Source organism: Podarcis pityusensis, assembly GCF_964106645.2.
Source record: "Podarcis pityusensis genome assembly, chromosome: 1".
In the NCBI taxonomy this organism is placed as follows: domain Eukaryota; kingdom Metazoa; phylum Chordata; class Lepidosauria; order Squamata; family Lacertidae; genus Podarcis; species Podarcis pityusensis.
This window is the reverse complement of record NC_138028.1, coordinates 42,041,241-42,062,285: the sequence shown is the minus strand read 5'-3', so window position 1 is coordinate 42,062,285 and position 21,045 is coordinate 42,041,241. Positions and strand designations below refer to the sequence as shown.

The 21,045-nt window shown below is 41.3% G+C and overlaps 1 protein-coding gene across 2 annotated transcripts in view; it reads left to right on the top strand.

Annotated features, from left to right (window-relative positions):
- Positions 1-21,045, top strand: part of FSIP1 (fibrous sheath interacting protein 1) — an 84,135-nt gene that overhangs the window by 23,403 nt on the left and 39,687 nt on the right. For both annotated transcript variants that reach the window (XM_080997002.1, XM_080997001.1), the window contains exon 11: positions 9,392-9,526. In XM_080997002.1, coding sequence (XP_080853128.1) covers positions 9,392-9,526 — 135 coding nt within the window. The remainder of the gene's footprint in view (positions 1-9,391; positions 9,527-21,045) is intronic.

Here is a 21,045-nt window from a genome sequence, read left to right as displayed (position 1 = left end):
CTGGCACTCTGGAACATATGCTCGGTGAATATGCCACCAAATGCAAAGGAGGAGAGGGGTCCTTGTCTTTCAAGAGTTGTGTAGAAAAGGGAATTAGAGCATGTGCAGCTTTTTATAAAAGGATGGGAAAACTTTTAGAAATCCAGTCTTTCTAAACAAATGTGAAAGGTGCAGAATCCCTCTTTTCTTTTGCACCTGACAATCTGGGTTTTTTTTAACGGTCAGAAATAGTATCTTTATTCTGATAACTAGCTTTTATATAGCTGTGCCAACTTTGTGTGGAAACCTTCATCCATCTTAATTAGCTGCAATAAGAATACTTTACTGTTGTAGAGTGTTCTTTTATTGGTCTTCATATTTTAAACCTTTCTTTGCTGCATTGGGAATATTGGCCTAAAAGTATCATGGAAACAATCTTTAACAAACACCTTGCACAATTCCTTGATATCTCAGGATGGCATTGGCAAGGATAATCGGAGAATCTTAAGTATGGAACTCCTCAACCATGGAGAGAGGAATAGGAAGAAGATGGGAGTGAAAAAATCGGCAGCTCAGTCTTGAAATTTCTAGCACAGCCTCCACTTAACTGTTGTTACTGGACAACTTGTGAAATGGTGCGATACTCCCAGTGTTTTGTTTCCTGGCAAGCATTTATCAAGAAGCAGAGAGAAATACTATCTTATGACTAAGGGCCAGTGCATACATTCCAAAGAATCGGAATGCAGACTCACTTTGGATATTGTTTTAACAGGAAAGTGGCTAAGAAATATTTAAAATAAATGGAAGTTTATTGAAGAATTGGTGCAAGTGACTTGTACTCCTTTACCTGCTTCTTCGTAATGTTAAGTCCGACATAAAGCACCCTGCTACAGGCATGTTAAAAAAAGAAAGAAAGAAGGATCATCCTTGAGCAAAACAGGGTTGTTTTCACACTTCCTCCTTAGCTCTCTCATATTATTTTTCATATCTTCTTCATTATTTTTGTTCACAGTGAATTTTCTCATTTCTGTGCAGCACTCTGCACTCCTTTTGCCTCTCTTGTTAACTGGTTTATGTGATGCACCTTCTCAGATCCTTCCTTGCAATGCCTTCCTTTGCATCTAACACAAACTAGTTGCATTTACTTTCAAAGGTCTCCATAGCCTTGCCCTACTCTGTCTTTCTGACCTTATTTCCCAGAAGTCTCCTGTTCCCTTAAACTACCTTGCTCAATTATTGCTGCCCTTAATAGTTTGAAACTTGGAGAATGCCTACATGATGCCACTTCTTGCTGTCTCTTGAAATGCTTCTTCAAAACCAGCCTTTACTGTGAAGCCTATTCCTCACTGAAATAAAGTGTATGTGCTGCAGTTGCTCACAGTAATCAATTATTACTCTTAACCTCTGTTTCCACACTTCCTTCTGTTTTCTTGCTTACTGTCAACATTTTAAGCTTCTTGGCAGATAACCTGTCTCCATGTTACTCTGTAAATTGTACAGTGGTACCTCAGGTTAAGTACTTAATTCGTTCCGGAGGTCCGTTCTTAACCTGAAACTGTTCTTAACCTGAAGCATCACTTTAGCTAATGGGACCTCCTGCTGCCGCTGCGCCACCGGAGCCCGATTTCTGTTCTCATCCTGAAGCAAAGTTCTTAACCTGAAGCACTATTTCTGGGTTAGCGGAGTCTGTAACCTGAAGCGTATGTAACCCGAAGCGTATGTAACCCAAGGTACCACTGTATATAGTGATGTAACTAAAAATAGCAGTCAATTTTAATTGATTTTAGAAGTAGTAGTGTGGAACAACTTCGGACCCAAAACAAAATGTTGCAGTATACCCTGACCCCCCATTCCCAATAGCAGCTATTCTATTCAGAGTACTAGTCAGCCCACCACACCTACTTCTGGGAGATATTCAACTAAACAGTTATGCTAGCATGACTTTTAGCTGTGCAATGTAGCCCCCTACCCCCAATCTATTCTGAAGCACTGTGCTATCATAAGTATCATAGGAACTAAAGCAGGCCAATTCACGCTCTACCCTGTTTTCTAGCTTTCTCTTCCAGCTAACGCTCAGCATCGTGTGACCTCTGGGCATCTCATTGAGCATAATTTAGCCTCATGGGTATTTTTTTGGGGGGGTCCCCTTTTGGTGAGCCCCTCAACCTTTTTGTTGTAACTCTGCAAAACTGAGGGATCTCTCAAGCATGCTTGTTTTTCAGTGGCCCTATTTTGCTTTGATATCGGTTGGCACAAGGAAGTAGTAATACTTCTGATGTTTACTAAGCTCATTTTCTGCTCAGTTGTGGTCCAAACCTAAAATGCAATTTTCTATATAATTTATGCTGCATATGAAACCCGAGACTAGTTACCTACCAAGCAAAACGAGTTCATGGTAGCTTACACCTAGCATGTATCAGACTGAGCTGCAACACTTATAAAGTGCATAATTGGGCCAATTGTTTCAATTGACTTCCTTCAAAACTAGTTCGTTGTGTTTGGCCCCCATAAAGATTTGGCGAGTAATCTGAAATAGTTGTAGACTTAACCATCTGTTTGTATTTCCACTTAGCCGGAATGAACTTCGGTTATTTATTCTCATGTTATTTGCTCCAGATTTTTGTCTGCCAAGGACTGTGTTTAATGATAATTTCAAAGCAAATTCCCAAGCTAATGTTTCATTATGTGCAAAAATGTAATTATCAACAGCTTAGAGATTTGGTTCCTACCACTTGTTACTATATTTGAAGAATATAGGAACTCTATATTTGTGTGTCCTTAATCCTTAACAAATGGTTTTAATAAGTTTGTATAGGAGTATTTCATCTTGGCTGTTACAGGAAAGTTGGATCCACAACTCTTTTCCATGATTGTATTGTTTTTCATTTAGGAAATTGGCGTAATCAAAGCCTTCTTTCTCTCTCAAGCATTTCCCCCCCATATGCCAGATTTAATTAAATCATTATAGTTATGCTTGTCTCTTAATTTGGTTTAATTATTTATTTAGTTTGAGCTCTTAAGTTTAGTTCAGTTGAGTTCCTTTCTTTTTTAAGGAGAAAGGTTATGCACAATAGAATTGCAGACTTAGGAGTTCTGTTTCAATGCTAAGGAGTGCCCTATACTGAACACTTGGCAGTGCAGAGTGTCGTGGATGACTGGCACTGCTGTGGAAGGACGAGTGATCTGTGATGCAGAATCCCTTCATGAAGATGGTTTCCATCCTTAGCAGAAGGAAGCTGAAGGTTAGGTTAAGCCTCTTTATTCCTGTGGATGCCTGTGGAAGCCAGACTTTCAAATAGCCCTGCATTGTGCTTTGGCTGAGCACACCTGTTCCCAGCAGGGAAACAGGCATGCATAGACAAAGCAGTGGGATCTAACCCCCACTCCCTAGCTGATGAGGAGGGATTAAAAGCCCTCATCAGCTGATGAACAGGGGTTAAATCCTACTACTTTGGCTGCATGTACCAGCTCCCAGCAGGGGAACTGGCATGCACTACCAACACAAAATTAAACCCTGCCCCCTGCCCATTAGCTGATGTCACCCTCCCATCAGAGTGCTGTCAGTTGATTGGCAGGTGGCCATATTTTATTTTATTTTTTTAATGCCTTGCAGGCCAAATTTTACCTCCAGGCAGGCCAAGATTTGGTCTGAGGGTTGGAGGTTTCCCCTCTCGTGTATGGTATTGATTTTTATATCCCCTGACCCCCCCAATAGTTGATTTATATTTCCTTCTTCCAATAATTAACATGCTCAGTTTTCATTGGGTTGTTTTGGTCCTCCACCCCTGTCCCCAATTTTATGTCCCTCACATTGTTGTTGTTGTTATTATTATTACTATTTTTATTAGTTTTGGTATTTCTGCACTGCAAACATTGGTATTTCTCCAAGCTTGCGGATACCATCTCTTGTATCTAGGTGTTGTTGATCTGGCAACATAAGGACACTCAGATAATGAATTTGCTACTAATATATATGATGATATATAATAATGTATTACAATGCATGTGTTTTATAGTACAATAATAGGCATGCCAGTGTTTAGGGTTTATCTTAAAATATGATTCAAAAATCTGGTGCTCAGCTTTTCAAGCTGCATGTACTACTATAGTGGTACCTCGGGTTACAGATGCTTCAGGTTACAGACGCTTCAGCTTACAGACTCTGCTAACCCAGAAATAGTACCTCAGGTTAAGAACTTTGCTTCAGGATGAGAACAGAAATGGTGTGGTGGCAGCGGGAGGCCCCATTAGCTAAAGTGGTGTCTCAGGTTAATAACAGTTTCAGGTTAAGAATGGACCTCCAGAACAAATTAAGTTCTTAACCTGAGGTACCACTGTACTGATAAATGCTATTGTGAAACCCATCCCTTTGTTAACAGAGAGTGGGTACACCAGGAAACGTTCTTGATTGGTATTATGGTTTTATCTAAATGTATTTTTTTTACAACATTAAAACAACCTGTATGTGTGATTAATCAGTGCTTTCAGATGCCATCATGCTACATTTGACTTGAGGGCGGTTGAGCTAAACCTTTTGGCATGACATTTGGCTCTTAGAAAAACTGCCATTACTGGCATTGCCACATGGTTTGCATTACAGTAGTAGATGTTAGATGTTAACAAGCAGATTAAAATAAGGATTTAAAAGGAACTACATAGAGCTAATGCCAGCTCTGTGCAACCAGACAGCTATCTGTAAGTCTGAGCTTTTCCACATGATAAAATGGGTGCCCCGACTGCATTTAATGATTAGTGTGCTACTCTCACAGGCTTGTATCTTGTGCCAGAAGAGTGATATCATGTCTGTGAGTAATGGGTAGGAGAGAGTCTGGTGGTGGTGGGAATAGTGACAATGCTGTCCACAATTTATTTTATAGGGTCTGGATGAATAGTGGATCTCCACAACCTGAAAATAAATAAAATATTTAAGCAAATGTTTCTGAAATGGCTGTTCAATGCATGATAGTAAGCCTTGCTGTTTTTGGAACTTAAAAAGTGTTTTAATACTCTACAATGATGCATGGCGAGTAAGTGTTTAATTACATCCCATAGGTGCCTATGGCACTTGTGTAATCACAATTTGTACCATAATTACTATAACAGTGGTTATATTTTCCCAGATAAACAAAATAGTGCAACCAAAGCTTAGAAAATGTGACATCTATCAAACAGAAGAGCAAGCTCAAAAATATTGGGTAACAGATTAGCTTTTTTCCCCTCCTTGTGTTCTCTGTCCAGTTTTATTTTCCATCACAGTATGGTGTCCTTAAACGAAATCCCATATGTCTGCAAACAGAGTAGCCATGCAACCTTATGCACATTTCCATGGGAGTAAGCTCAACTGAATCCAGTTAATAATAATAATAATAATTTTTTATTTATACCCCGCCCTCCCCAGCCAAGGCCGGGCTCAGAGCGGCTTACAAGCAATAATAAAAACAAGATGAATGATTACAACTTAAAAACAAAAATAAAATACAACATTAAAATAATGGAACATTAAAATATTAAAATGTAGCCTCATTGCAGGAGGAGAAGGAAAAGAAAAAAGAAAGAGAGGGAGGGAGGGAATCAAATTGGCTCCAAGCCAAAGGCCAGGCGGAACAACTCTGTCTTACAGGCCCTGCGGAAAGAAATCAGATCCTGCAGGGCCCTGGTCTCGTGAGGCAGAGCGTTCCACCAGGCCGGAGCCAGAGTTGAAAAGGCCCTGGCTCTGGTTGAAGCCAATCTAACTTCCTTAGGGCCCGGGACCACTAGGGTGTTGCTTTTTATGGACCTTGAGGCTCTCCGTGGGGCATACCGGGAGAGGCGGTCCCGTAGGTACGAGGGTCCTAGGCCGTGAAGGGCTTTAAAGGTCAAAACCAGCACCTTAAATCTGACCCTGTACTCCACCGGGAGCCAGTGCAGCTTGAAAAGCACTGGGTGCATACGCTTCCATGGGGGAGACCCCGTGAGGAGCCTCGCTGCAGCATTCTGTACCCGCTGGAGTTTCTGGGACAGCTTCAAGGGCAGCCCTGGGTAGAGCGAATTACAGTAGTCAAGCCTGGAGATGACTGTCGCATGGATCACTGTGGCCAGGTTGGGGCGGGAAAGGTAAGGGACCAAATGCTTGATGCGGCGAAGGTGGAAAAATGTCGCTTTGGCTGTTGCTGTAACTTGCGCCTCCATGGAAAGAGAGGCATCAAGGATTACACCCAAACTCTTAACGGAAGGCAATGGCACTAATTGGGCCCCCGCAAGAGAAGGGAGTTGGTCCCTCATCCCCATGCCATCCCGACCTAGCCATAGGACCTCTGACTTCGAAGGATTTAGTTTCAAACGGCTCCCACGAAACCATCCAGCCACAGCTTCCAAGCATCTGGTCAGTGTGTTCGGGGCCGAGTCGGTGTGGCCATCCATCAGCAGATAGAGCTGAGTGTCATCAGCATATTGGTGACAGCCCAGCCCAAAGCTCCGGATAATCTGGGCAAGGGGGCGCATAAAGATGTTAAAAAGCATCGGGGAGAGAATTGCGCCCTGCGGCACTCCACACACCAAGGAGTGGCGTGATGACATTTCCCTCCCTAGTGCCACCCTCTGTCCCCGACCAGAGATAAAAGAGCACAACCAGTTACGGGCTATGCCCTGTATCCCCACGTCTGCGAGGCGGTGGTCCAGAAGATCATGATCGACCATGTCAAAGGCTGCTGACAAATCTAAAAGGATCAGCAGTCCTGACCCGCCTCGATCCAGTTGTCTACGGAGATCATCTGTTAGGGCAACCAGAGCCATCTCTGTCCCAAAACCAGGACGGAAACCGGACTGAAATGGATCTAATGCCGATGTTTCCTCCAGAAACCTACCAAGCTGTTCAGCAACCACTCTCTCAATTACCTTACCCAGGTATGGAAGATTTGAAACTGGGCGGTAATTGGATAGGTCTAAGGGATCTGATGAAGTTTTCTTTAAGAGTGGACACACCACTGCTTCCTTCAGTTCCCCTGGGAATGTCCCCGTGTCAAGGGACAAATTGATAATTTCAACCAGGGGGGTCCGCGCAACATCTGGACACTCCCTAATCAGCCAAGACGGGCACGGATCAAGGAGGCAGGTGGTTAGACTTAATTAAGTTAGACTTAATTCTTACTGGGCTTGCATAGGATCCGGTCGTGCCGAAGTACTTTTAAGGGCAGAATTCTGCTTGGATCCAAAGGTGTCTAGTTTGAGCAGAAAGACACTTCTGCTTGCTGAAGAGGACATGTGATTTTTGGCAATTCCCTTCATCTACAGATGACATCCTACATTCCACTCCATTTCTGAGGGTCCTCCTGTCTTTAGGCTTGGCCATCTGCAGTTCTTAGGATGTAGGCTATTATATATGCATTTATTTTTAGCAGAAGGCATTTGCAGGGCTGACTGATTAGTTAGATAAGCAAGTATTTGTTTTGTCAAAGGAATGGTGGCTCCCCAGAGGTTTGTGGAAAGCAGTGACCTCACTGGCATATCTGTTGACAGAGCCTTTACTTGTGCTACAGAGAAAAGTCTACCAACGGCTTCTATTCTGTTGTTCATTAAATCTAGCCACTTTTAATTCCAGTTGATATTTTGGCTTAACATGCACTATATTTTGGGGAAGAAGTTTGCTTTATGTCATAAGTATGTGGCTTTAATTAAAATCTGGACGGTTTTATTTTGGCAATTTTTAAAAAGACATCTAGTTTCTTATTATGTGTAGCCAAATGTAACTTTTTGATCATTCATATTTGCCAAATATTAACTCAGTTGCTTTAGGCTCAGTTAAGTAAGTGATGTCATAGCAGCAAGTGAGCAGGGTGGAAAATAAGAAGCTGGACTTTGTAGAAACTTTCATTCCAGTGGTGAATAATGCTATCCTTTGTCTCTTCTTCCTGTTTCCATTCCTGATAATCTAACAGATAAAAATAAGTTGATTTTCTCATGCTATATAATATATTGAAAAGATTTAAATTAAATTGGTGGTTTGTATGCAGCATGCAGTACAGATGATATTAAATGCAGGAATGCTCATAGAAGTTGAAAGCCCATTGTTAAAAGTAAACCTTTATCTAGTGCAGAGGTTTTCAATCATTTTGGGTCCATGGCTCCCTTGACCAACTACATTCTTTCTGCTGCACCCCTGTGGGGCTCAGGAGCCCAGTTAGGTCACCCCTTGCCTGCAGAGCCGGCTGCCCCATACCCCTTTTCAAACACCCTCCCTTGTGGATTGTACCCTCAGCCTCCTTCTCTCCTTGGGAGTCCTCCAAGCAGCTGCTGCCCCTGGTCTCTGACCTGCCCTCCTGCCCCAAAGAGGGATGCCTCCTCACACTGAAGTGCCCCCTGGCCAGCCCCAGAGGCACCATTCGCACACAAACAGCTGTGCAAGCCTTTGGGAGGCTGAGATGTGATAAGGCATCAGAGGAGGGAGGGAAGGAAAGAGGGACAGAGGCCAGTATTGTCTGTAGCACCCCTGAGCATCATTCAAGGCACCCCGGGGTGCCACGGCACACTGGTTGAAAACCATTGGTATAGCGTATTAAACAGTATTCTATAGTTAAATGACCAGCAGTTTATCAATATGTTATTTTTATTAGGAATTTTTGTTACTCTTCCAGATAATCTAACATGCCTACATTCAGCTTTAATTGTCAGAGAATTGCTACATTAAAGATATTACATGTGGGGATTTTAGCTGTTTAACATACAGTGTATCAATTGTAGCATGATTAATCCTGCATTCATGTATATCATTATGGGTACACGTGCTATAGGGAGCCTTTGTTACAGAAAAGTTTCCCTACTAAGGTGTTTTCAGTTAAGAAATGTCATAACATTTCTGTTTCTCCTCTGGAAAACAGTGAAAAGGAACAGTTCCTGAATTTATATTCTGTCTGTCTAATTCTGCTTTTCGGTATGCAAAGCCCATGAAGAGCCTAGGTGTAGATAGGTTATCTATTGGTTATCTATTGATGGGTATGATAGAGTCCCCACCCCCTTCTTCAGATATGTTAAATTTTTCTACGTAAGAATCACAACTAGAGAAGGACTATCAGGTAGGGTATTATTATCTGAGGATGGAAACATGGTTCACATTCCCTATCTTTCTGAAAGTCTTATTGATAGCTATATTTGGAGTTTCCCCATAGGCCAAATTTACCTTTGTAAATTTTCCCTTTTACAGGAATACATAGCACAACATTTGTTTGAGCCCAGCTGCCTATGTTTTATTAAGCATATTATTCAGCTCAGCAGTCACTACTACAATCTACTGTTGATGACATCCTATAATCTGTCTGATACAGTTTAATCTGTAAGTGACATTTAGCATGGAGGAGGCCCTAGTAGATTGGTCTAGATGGTCTCCCTTTCTTTTTCAGCTTTACATGTCAATGCTTCCATTATTATTTGCTTCTGTTAGGATTCTTTGGCTTATGCAAATAGAAAGCTGGAAACAATTCCAGGTGAAAAGGTTTTAAGAGACACGAAAGAAGAACGAGATCAGCGTAACCGGCTTAAGGAGATTGACCAGCAGCTGAAAAGCCTGGAAGGGACTGTAAGTCTTCTAAAGTTCCCTAGTTTGCTAAAGTCAGTAGATACCAAGAATAAGAAGAGAATGACAAAAGGTTTCGTTTTGTGTTCTTGGTAATATTATTCTGTGTTACAAAATAGATAAATTACAGTGATGCTTCTCAATTGCAATATCTGTATGAAGATCAAGTGCTTTCTCACTGCTTATATAAACTGGTGGGATTTTACATAACTTGCGTTATGTTAATATAAAACAAGTGCAGGTTGAATTATATTAAACCATGAAGTCTAATGCTAAAAGACAGCTTTCCAAATAAGCAGAGAAATCACTCCCTCTATTTCCCTTGTTCACGGTGTGCTGATGCTGACGTAGCCAAAATGGCACCACCAACCACAAGAGGCAGGCTCAGGTGAGCCCCAAAGTTTGCAGAGGTACAAATAAAAACAAAATATGGGCAAATAAAAGGAAAAATAAAGAGGCCAAAAAAAAAAAAGCCCCCTCAAAACTGGAAACCAGACTGTGCATGTTTGTGCTTGATCACTTTCCACCTTTCTTGGAGGGCACATGGGGGGGGGGGGGCGGAGTAACAGCACATGCAGCATCTATTCCAAATGCTGCTTTGACTTCATCTGTGTCCCCACCTGCTGTCAAAAAATTAACCAAACTGCTTCCTCTTGGCTGCTTCACCAATTGCAAACGTGAGTTTTCAGTAATGCAGTAGCTGCCATAACAATTGTGCAAGGAAGGGGCTGTGAGGGAGAAAGCCGGCCCGAGGACCACCAATTTGCCTCTTATAATGCCCCCATGCCCCCATCACTTATTGACCCTTTAAAAGGAGAGGAACAGGAATGTTTTTGTTACTACTCCCTTAGGGAAGATGTTTTATGGAGCTTAGAGCTGTAGTAGCCTTAGGTTTGTGCGTTTGCACATTAGGCAGACTGAAGATGTTCATTCTGCCAATGGTTCCGCTCCCTGTATAAAAATAACTGCAACTAAACCAACCAATCCCGCATAGTGTAAACCTGCACAGCAATAAAAGAGGTTTACAATGCAATTCTGTACATGTCTACTTAGAAGTAAGCCCCACTGAATTCAAAGGGACTTAGTCCCAGGTAAGAATGAATATGATTGCAGACTTAGCCTTCAAGGGCTCCCTCACTCCTCCAGTGTGTAAGAAGCCGGTTGGTAGAAACACCTCGTCCTGCCCCAAAGAAACATTATGTAACATGGTATCACTAGTATGCTTTAAATGCTTTAATATCCTTTTCTTCTCAGCAGAAAGCAGTGAACTGAAACATTGCCTCCCTAGTTTAACAGTGGTGTAGTATTGCACCTGCACTGTGTGCTTCATTTAAACATTTCTTGAAGCACTAAAAGAGATGAGGCTAATCAAACCTTCCCCTACACATATGTGCAAATTTGGTTTCTTTACTACTCCAATAGTCAGTTTTAATTTAGTACAAATAATTTCTGACAAATTGCCTTTTCATATTCCTCGTAAGTACATGTTATGATCCATATGAACCTGGTTCCTCTTCTGATGCAGTATTTCCCTCCCACAACCCATGCTTTTGCCTAGAACAATTCCTGTGAAGGAACAGATGCAGAAAATATGTTGGAGCTGAAAATCCATGTGGATATTATGCCAAAAAATATATGATTCAACACACAGAGTTCTCAAGAAGAGCTAATCCGGAAATGTTGTAAATATGATGGAAACATATTTCAAATGCTTTCTTGTTAGTAGTTCCACCATGTATCTGATGAAATAGGCTTCAATCTATGAAAGCATAGGTTTTAATAAAAATTAGACTTGTAACATGCTACAAGACTTTTCACTTGCAGGCCCCAAGACTAAGATGCCTCTTCACTTAAATGACTGTCCTTTGTCAATGGAATGATGGTGTTAAAATAACGTACGTCAGTTTTATAGCTTCAGTTTAATAAGTTAGTTGGTAAGCTGCTAAAGAAAATAAACTCAGTCTACAACATCCCTTTCTGCCATTGACCTTTGCCTTTTGGTCACTGACCCTTGCTATTTATGGGAATACAAGTCTGGACGGGGATCTGCAGTTTCGTGGCTGGGTCTACAATAAGCAATGACTTTGGAATGCACTGGGCTACTGGTTCATTAAAATACAATGAATGTTAACAGGTCAGTTCCGAGGTCTGATTAGTACAAAACAGTTCCTTGGAATCTGCTATGGTATATACCCCCTCTTGTGCATACCAAACATTTTTTCTCTTAAGAGGATGCCCACAAGACCTTACAGGGGCAGAAACTATTCTTCACTTATTAAATGGTAAATGAATAAGCCACCTGTACTAATGCATAACCCATTGTCAGCTTGGCATTTATTTGTATTGTGAGAAAAGGGGATAAATTGCAGGATCAACCAGATGGAAAGTCAGTCGCAACCTGTAGGGCTCTAATGCATATCCACCAACATTGCACAGATGAAAATGCTTGTAAAAGCCATTTCTCATTTGGCCTGGTTTTCACCTTCTCATCAGCTCTGTACATGTTACTGAAGGTTTGATTCATTTTCCCGTATGCTGCATTAATTTATTATTAGCTTTAATGCTCTTTTATACAGCTAATATGGTGTTTGATCTTTATATTAAATAAGTGCTACAAAAACATAATTGTTCTAAAACTTATTATCAACAGTTCAGAATGACCTGCTGGATGCACAAAAATGTGTGCTAATACGATTAAGTACATCCCATCTTACTATAATAATGCAACCTATTTAATAGTACTCAAGCAGAGCACCTTTGGGGTTGACTCCCCCCCCCCTTTATATTGGATCTGGCTTTATTTTTCTTGCTTTGCCCCCAAAATTAGTCTTCCTAGTGTGCCAAAACATTAAGGCTGTTCATTACAAAACTTAAATGTTCACATACCTTAATGTTCATGCACCTAGAGTTACATAGATAGAAACAAGATGCATCCACTATCCACTCCGATATGTAACTTCTAGAGATAATGGCGAAGGGGTTTAACCCTGAAGATTGGCAGCCCTAGCAATTCACGCTAACAGCATTTTAATAAAGCAAAATAGGAATAGTGATTTAGCAAGGAAAGTTACTGGAAAATAATGGCTCTCTCTGATAAACAGATACAGAATACATGGAAGTGGAGGATACGGTGGCAGAATCCATTTGTTAGATCTGGGGTGGACAAGCAATTTGGTCCAGAGGGACACATGCGGCAATAGATGGTGGGTCAGGGGCTTAAAATATAATTGGCTTCTAAGGGCTTGTTGGTGAACATGGTTGAAAAGGAATTTCCTTACAAAGAATGTCTAAAAAATTTAAATACCGAAAATACTCTGGAAATTGTTGCAAATATTTTAATTGGGTCACTCAGGTCAGCTGAACTGAAATGGCTGAACTGACCTTGCCTTGCAGGGTTAGGTCCATGGGGCTGTGCCTGCAAGATTAAGTTCACCAACTGAAACCAGCCCTACACTATTTATTTTAAGAAATGTTATTAATGGCTTCATCAAAAAACCTAAGTGGTATACCCAAACATAAAATAATTATCAATAAAAAACAGAAGAAACCAACAGAGTTTTAAAAACAAGTATATATGACTGAATTATGTATCTGGGTAGGCTTGCTAAAATAAAAGTTTTTTTGCAGGTGCCTAAAATTGCATAATAAAGGTGCCTGCTTAATGTTAAAGACAGGGAGTTCCAAAGCAGAGCTGCTGCCAAAGATCGATTCTTCACAGATGTGAAGCAAACATTATATGGCAGATTGAAGGCGGCAAATTGGCACATATGATGCAAGGCGATCCTTCAAGTAAACTTGTGCAAAGCTGTTAAGGGTTTATATATTACTATAATAACACACTGAACTTGGCCCGGTAACAAATAGGCAGCCTGTGCTGATATTTAATCGGACGTATAGTATGCTGACAGGAGCTCACTCCTTTCAGTAATCATGCTACCACATTCTACTACACAACTGGAGCTACGAAGATTCTAACAGTGAAATCATATCAAGAAGAAAGTTACACTATATTAACTATATTTTCGTGTGTTTATTTGTATTTTTATTCTGTTAACTGCCCTGAGATCTACAGATGAAGGGCAGTGTACAAATTGAAAAAAACGAAATAAATATTCAGTGGGGGTTATTCCCGAGTAAGTGTAAGGGAGGAACACCAAGCCCATGAGATGACTTGCCTAAGGGTGTCAGAGCCTCCATAGACTCCTTAAGTCCAAACCACGCCTCAGGCTATTCAGAAAGCAAGAAATACTCAAGTAAATTCAGAACAGATAACTCAAAGGAAGTCTAACCACGGTCATACACATATGTGGGACATGCTATGCAGTGCATACTGGTGCACATGCAGGTAACAGCCACAACTGACAATAGGTGTGTGACAGCAAACACACAGTAAGCAGCAAACGCTCCCTTTCCCTGTCCTGGTGTAACTTACCCACGCTAACCACACCTCTGCTGTGCTGCAGCCAACTTTAAGCACCAAGCAGCCGCAGCAGCAGCAGCTCTGCACAGCGTCAACTTCCTCAGCTGCCCAGAGCTTGAAAGCAACCCCATTGTGGCTCGCTAGTCTGCTAATTGTGAGTCGATGACCCGAACCCACATGGGACAAGGACACAAGTATATTAGGTTAATGGGCTGAAAAGGCCACAACTTTATTGGTTACAGCATGTGAGAAGTATTGGCTTAGGCACTGGATAAAACAACCTATACATGACCCCACCAGCGCAGCGGGGGGTCCTTGAAGGTTAACAAACAGTGGGAGGAGCTTGTTGATGCAAGTACAACTGGAAGCTTCCCCTGATGTCACCGGGGGTTGTGCCTTGGCCCTAGCCACCGGCAGGGCATCGGACAGGATCCACGACCGCCGGATTCCTTTAACGGAATACCCTACAAGGGACGAGGCAGGTGATGGCCAAACCCCGCCCACCAACACACGACACATATTCCAATGCCTAACCGCCAATCCCGGGAAAATTGTGACGAATTGCTACGAGGTAGGCGAAAAACCAAGAGGCTGGTAGCAAGTTCACACCCAGGCCAGGCTGAGATGCCTCTCTTGCTGTCTGCCACTCGCAGCAGTTTCAGGCCTGAGCCAAGCTCCAAAGCCCTGCTCTCACTGCACTGCTAAGCCAGCTGCAACTGCCTCAGGCCCTGAGTGTAGTCTGAAAGCTGTGCTGCCATTGCTACCAACTCAGTTTGGGGACGGTGGGAAGGAAAAAGAGAGGGGGAGAAGGCACAGCTGGACCTACTTAAATTATAACTCTTGTGAAGCTGATTCTTCCTTGCCAAACATGCCGTGCCTCACAGCCGAGGCAGTTTCCCACCACCCGGTTGACAGTCACTGAGCATTCCAGACATCTTTGTGGGTTTTACATGGTGCTTTTATTTGGAGAGTTAACAGCCTCCCTGTAAATTTGTTGTTTTGTGGTAGTTAGAAGGCTATCTGTCCGTTAGTGAAGCTCTTCATTATGTCATTGGGAATAATAACAACGATTATACCATTCTTCAACTGTAATTTTGCTCCTTTCTAGCTAGCCTAATAGACTATGCAATGTATCTCTTTTGCCTCATACGTTATTGGCTTATGCAGGCTAATAGCATAATGCCTGAATTGTGGTCATTGTTCCACAGCCAACCTAGCAGTTCAAAAGCAAGTAAATAAATAGGTACCGCTGTGGCGGGAAGGTAAACAGTGTTTTTGTGCGCTCTGGCACTCGTCACGGTAGCATGCGCCAGTAGCAGTTTAGTCATGCTGGCCACATAACCCGGAAAGCTGTCTGTGGACAAATGCCGGCTCCCTCGGTCTGAAGCGAAATTAGGGCTACACCCCATAGTCGCCTTTGACTGGACATAACTGTCCAGGGCTCCTTTACCTTTACCTTTTACCTGTTCCACATCAGCAGGTATGCACAGACCTTTTCTTCTTGGTTGATTCTTGGCAGTAGCAGTTCTGTAGCATTGGCCATAAGACCACAACATGTTTTCTACCTTTAATTTCTAAATTTAATATTTGGTATTTCTGCATTCCAGGACCTAACCCTTTCTCACAACTATTTTCTTAACTTTAAATACAAATCTAATCATTTTTTTGGTGACTTAGTGAAGACACTGTAGAGTTTCTTATGATGGACATGAATATGCCAGAGCTGGGAGGATGAGTTGTGTGAGTCATCCCATGTGTTTTTAGTAAGAAAGCTGTGATAAACAAGAATTGCTTATGTAAGTCTGTACTGTGTTTTCTTTTTATGTAGAACCCAGAACCATGTGAGAATAAAATTGGTGGCACATTGCTCCTGGAAGTAATTATTAGGATGAAAACCAAACATTCCACACATACCTTTTTGCCACAAACAACATTCATCAGGGGAAAAGAAAAGTTAACTTCTGAGCAATTATTTTATTCAGATGCTTTGAAGCTACTTACAGTCATCATATTCTACATGTTGACCCACTTCAGACAAATGAAAATTAAAACATGATTTGTTTAGTACATTGACTAGGCACAAGTTCACACTTCCACCCTAACTTTTGTATATGAAGATACAATATTTAAAGGCTTCATTCTTGGTTTGGAATAAACAGCAATTTGTGTGAACTTGGCAAGTAATATATTTAGTTATCCATTATTTAACACCCAATATATCAACCCAGGAAATATCCTGACTTAGTGAGCAAACCACTGTTTGTCAACTTCAGGTGCAACCAATTGTGGTTTGTTCCTAAACAGGAATTGAAGCTTTAAATCTTTTCCTCTCGAGTAAAGTGGAGGGGAGAGCTATAATTTGTTGTTGTTTAACTGGGCCGTTGACTTTTTTTCTTTCAGTATCATTGATGAAGATATGCAATAGATGTTCAGCAAGTAACATCCCCCCCCCCAAATGAAATTGGTCTTGAAAGGAAATCATTCAGTGTCCATGTTAGTCTGTCTTTGGCTTTTTAGCAGGCAGAAACAATCTCCACATAGAGGAAGTTGAGGCACTGGCCCCTCTTTTCTACTATGCACCTTAAGTCATGTTGTACAAGGAAGATGCTGTTATTTTTCCTCTACCTCCTCCTCCACAAGGCACGGGGCAGGGAAGAATGCAAATCAGATTTTTATTCAGTGGAGGGATGCATACTCTGTAAATGTCTGAACAGAGCCTTTATGCTGCAGTGCATAAAAATAGGTTCTTTCAACCTGGTAGGTCAGTTAAATTGGATTGATTTCTAGAACTCTTACACACTTCCCCTTTATTAATTGGGTTCTGAGCCTGAAACTGGTACGTCCTAAGCAGGCTCCCAAAAGAATTTTGGAACAGCCTCAATTTATCATGCAAAGCTGAGACAATTATATTCCATGGGATTCCAGGCATTAATTTCAAATATGTTTTATTTATCTCCCACATTAGGCCTAACTTGAGCTATTCTTTCAACATTGTAAAATTCACAATTTTTGACCCTGCGGTCAGTAAATATGGTAGACCAAGGCTTCAGATCATCTCTAGCACTTATTAGCTCTGGTTTCTATTATTATTATTATTATTATTATTATTATTATTATTATTATTATTTATTAGTTGCTTTACTCATGGAAGGGACGCGGATGGCACTGTGGGTTAAACCACAGAGCCTAGGGCTTGACGATCAGAAGGTCAGCGGGTCGAATCCCTGCGACGGGGTGAGCTCCTGTTGCTTGGTCCCTGCCCCTGCCAACCTAGCAGTTCGAAAGCACATCAAAGTGCAAGTAGATAAATTGGTACCGCTCCAGTGGGAAGGTAAACAGTGTTTCTGTGCACTGCTTTGGTTTGCCAGAAGCGGCTTAGTCATGCTGGCCACATGACCCGGAAGCTGTACACCGGATCCCTCGGCCAATAAAGCGAGATGAGCACCACAATCCCAGAGTTGTCCACGACTGGACCTAATGGTCAGGGGGACCTTACTCACTGAAATAACTCAAAGCAACTTACAGACACAATCAGTAATCCCTTATTCAGATCTTTTTGGCTGTCCCAAGACTCCTGGAGTTCTCCGTACTGATTCACATATAGCAATGCAGTATATTAGGCTGTTAATGATAACTACCTACATATTTATAACTCAGGTTTACTTATGCAAGCTCTCAGCCTTAGGGATGGGCGAGCAGCCTTCTTCTTATCCTGAAAATTAACTGGACCTTGTGCATGGTCCAATCAAACACTGAAACCCTTTGAGGATGCTCAGTTCCTCTCACTTTCCACTAGCCCATTTCATATTATTACTCTAGTCTGATAATATTTATTGTGATGTTTTCGCACAGTACTCATTTGAAACTCTGTTTGGATGGAGTTTTTAAATGCATGTGTAAATGAGCATCCTGGTTCACTTCAGTAGAGTGAAAACTCAATGCACAACAAAGAAGCTCACCTTCATTTAAGTGAATGAGAAAGGCCTCGCTGTCAGCAGTTAATTCCATCTCAGGGCTTCTGCAAGAATTATTAGATTGGGGGTGCTTTAAAAGCTACTCTAAAAATACATAAATTAATGCATTTGAGTAGTGACTTGCCACAGGTGCACAGAGGATAAAGTCACTGAGCAGGTTCTTTTTGTTAACCCATAAATATTCACCATGTCCCATTCATCAACTAGATCGAATGCAAATACAAATCAATTGTTTCTAGCGATTTTTCTACTGCTTTTGTGGTGTGTGTACTCCAGTATTCTGATGGTCAGATGGAGCTACCAGACCATAAAATCCAGCCAGCGAGAGAGTTGGAACTAAGGGGAGCTCAAGGATTTATTAAGTGATGTGAAACTCTTGTTGTTTTGTGCATGTGTTACATAATTGCTGTATGTGCAAGGCTGTTAAAATACCCTGCTAGTAATAACATGCACACCATTTTATAGCTGCAAGAGGAGATAAAAGAAGTTTCTTAGTCAGCACTTCAACAATATCACAGCACATGTCAGTTTTATTATTGTGGGGCCTTCAATTTTGGCAGATGCACACTATTCTGGGTGTAGTGTTGTAATTACCATATAAATTAAGCAGTTAAATGAGGCTGGTAAAGCCTTATCCCTTCTGCCACTAACCAGATTGCCAATACGGTGCTGTGAAACAGGCATAATTCAGGCTAATTATGTTTAGAAGGCCAGAATTTGAAATGCTGGACCTTTCTTTCCATTCAAACTGGTCAAAAGTAAATTGAAGCTGTTTAGCTGCAGTGCAAACAGAAGGATCATTATTTCTGCACAACACACTGTCCATAATAGCATTCCAAGAATGGGTTTAATCCGCCCAGGTTTAATTCATAGCTGCTAATTATATTTCAGCATACATTCTTATGCTTTAAACTATGTGTGTCTTTACTTTAGTGAATTGTAACTAGTTCTTAAACTGGGTAGGGGAGGGGGGACTTTCTTCTTTTTATTCTTAACAGGCTTTGTAATATTTGATGGGATTAAGCTTTTTGTTGTAGTTCAAGACACAATTGATACTTATTTTTGTCTTCACCAGCAGAGTTTGATTAGAGCATTCTGAGCAAAACCAGAGTCAAATCAAACACATTTTGGATTTTAGGTTTCCAGGCTATACTATCTTGTGTAAAGGAAAATAAATGAACTGTATTGTATTTCAAACCATAAAACGTTAGAAATTTACAGCAAAAAAGTTGTATGTTCCACTTTAGTGCCTAGGATCAACACGACACCTTTCACTAAAAAGCTCTTGAATTATTTTACAAAGGTAATTACTTTTCAATGATAAGAGGGTAAAGTTCATCTAAAAGAAGGTTCTAGTGCCATAACTGCCAGTTTATGCACTCTGAGCAAACCCCAAATTTAATGCTAAAAAAATTGTTTCCCAGTTGGTCTATTATTCATTTCTGATACACAATATGTAACTTCTGTGCCTTCATTCATATTTCCAGAATTAAACTTAGGGGATTTCTTTAGCATCTCAGCCCATTTATCTGAAGTCTGATTACATCTGATCACTTGTACAGCCAAAATTTGAACATGGGGGAAGGAAAGAGAGGTTTTTTTCTTCCATGTTGTGGGTAGAATTCTTAAGTCCCTATTGCAGGGATAGACTGCATGGTGCCCACCAGGTGCTGGTCCATTGCAAGTCACATCAAGGACTGCCTCTCCCAAAATGAAGCAAATGTGTTCATCTGACACCCTAGTCTGTGTGACCCCTCTGAGAGAGGGATGGAGGGTGGCAATGTGAGAATGGGTCTTCTCAGCTGTGGCGATCTGTTTGTGGAATGCTCTCCCCTGGGACCATGTCTGGCACCATCACAATCTGTTTTTAGGCTTCCTGCAAAACATATGTATTTGCCCTGGCCTTTGGAGCTTATCCCCCCCCCCAATCTTTCAGTGAAGGGGGGTTCAGTTGGATCTGTTCTTTTATACATATTATTGGTGTGTATTTTGTTTGGTTTTTAATGTTTGTTTTAGTAAGCAACTAATAAGTGTAATTAACCATCATCATCATGCCTGACCATTGGGCATGTTGGCTGGGGTGATGGGAGCCGTAGTTCAACCATTTCCAAAGGGCACAGTGTTGGCTCTGTTGCAATCATTAGAATCATTTTGGAACAGCAGACTCAAGGCTTGAACTGCAGTGTGACTTTCCAATGTTGAGAATGAGTGTGAACTTTTAATGAGTATTAATAGTGCATGAGGAAGCGGTTGTCAGGCATTTAAATATTTCTATTGAAGTTTGATATACAAGTAAACAAAACAAAAAATCTTAATCTCACAGTTACGGTGCTCATTATACCATCCAACTTGAAACTTGGCATTTAGCCAGGTACAGAATGTTTTTCTGAAACCAGGGCTGTACTTTCATGCTTGACCTCTCATCAGAACATTAGTCTTATGGGGGTGGGGAATGTCAATTGTTAGCAATGGTCGCAGTGAAAAAGTATTTCATAGCAGGGATAATCACACATTGCCATCTTTTCATCTTTCACCCTTGAAAGTGCATTGAAAGTATTTCTACAGAGATGATTATCCTTCGGGCCATACTGGATGTGACAATGAGGCATATCTGCCCCAATGACAAAGATTCTGGAAATTGTAGAAAGAGGTGGATGGAGTCCAGCCTTCAGGGATTTGTGGTTGGATGGTAATGAGAAGCTGCCACTTGGTGTAAGACCAAACAAGGCTTGGGTTTTAGCACATCATTACAGAAAACAGTTGCCATGTACTGAGATGGGCATATGAATAGACTCTTTATCATGATGGTACTTGAGTGGGTGGTATTTTAAGGGCAGTGCTCCACTGCTATTCCCCCCTATTTTTCGTTATTGTTTTCAGATGAGATTTCAGTATTATTTTCAGATGAGATTTTGCCTTCTTTTGAAGGGCATCCTGTTTCCTTGTTGCTGCCCCTTCTTTTTCTGCTTTTCTGTTTCATCAAACAGTTGCCTCCCATATACAAAACACTAGTGTACCCTACTTATGCATGCTACTGATGATATGAAATCCCTTTTGTGCCTTTTAAAAAATGCCATGTTACATAAGAATGATCATAGCCTATGGCTTTTGTTTAGTGTACATATTAT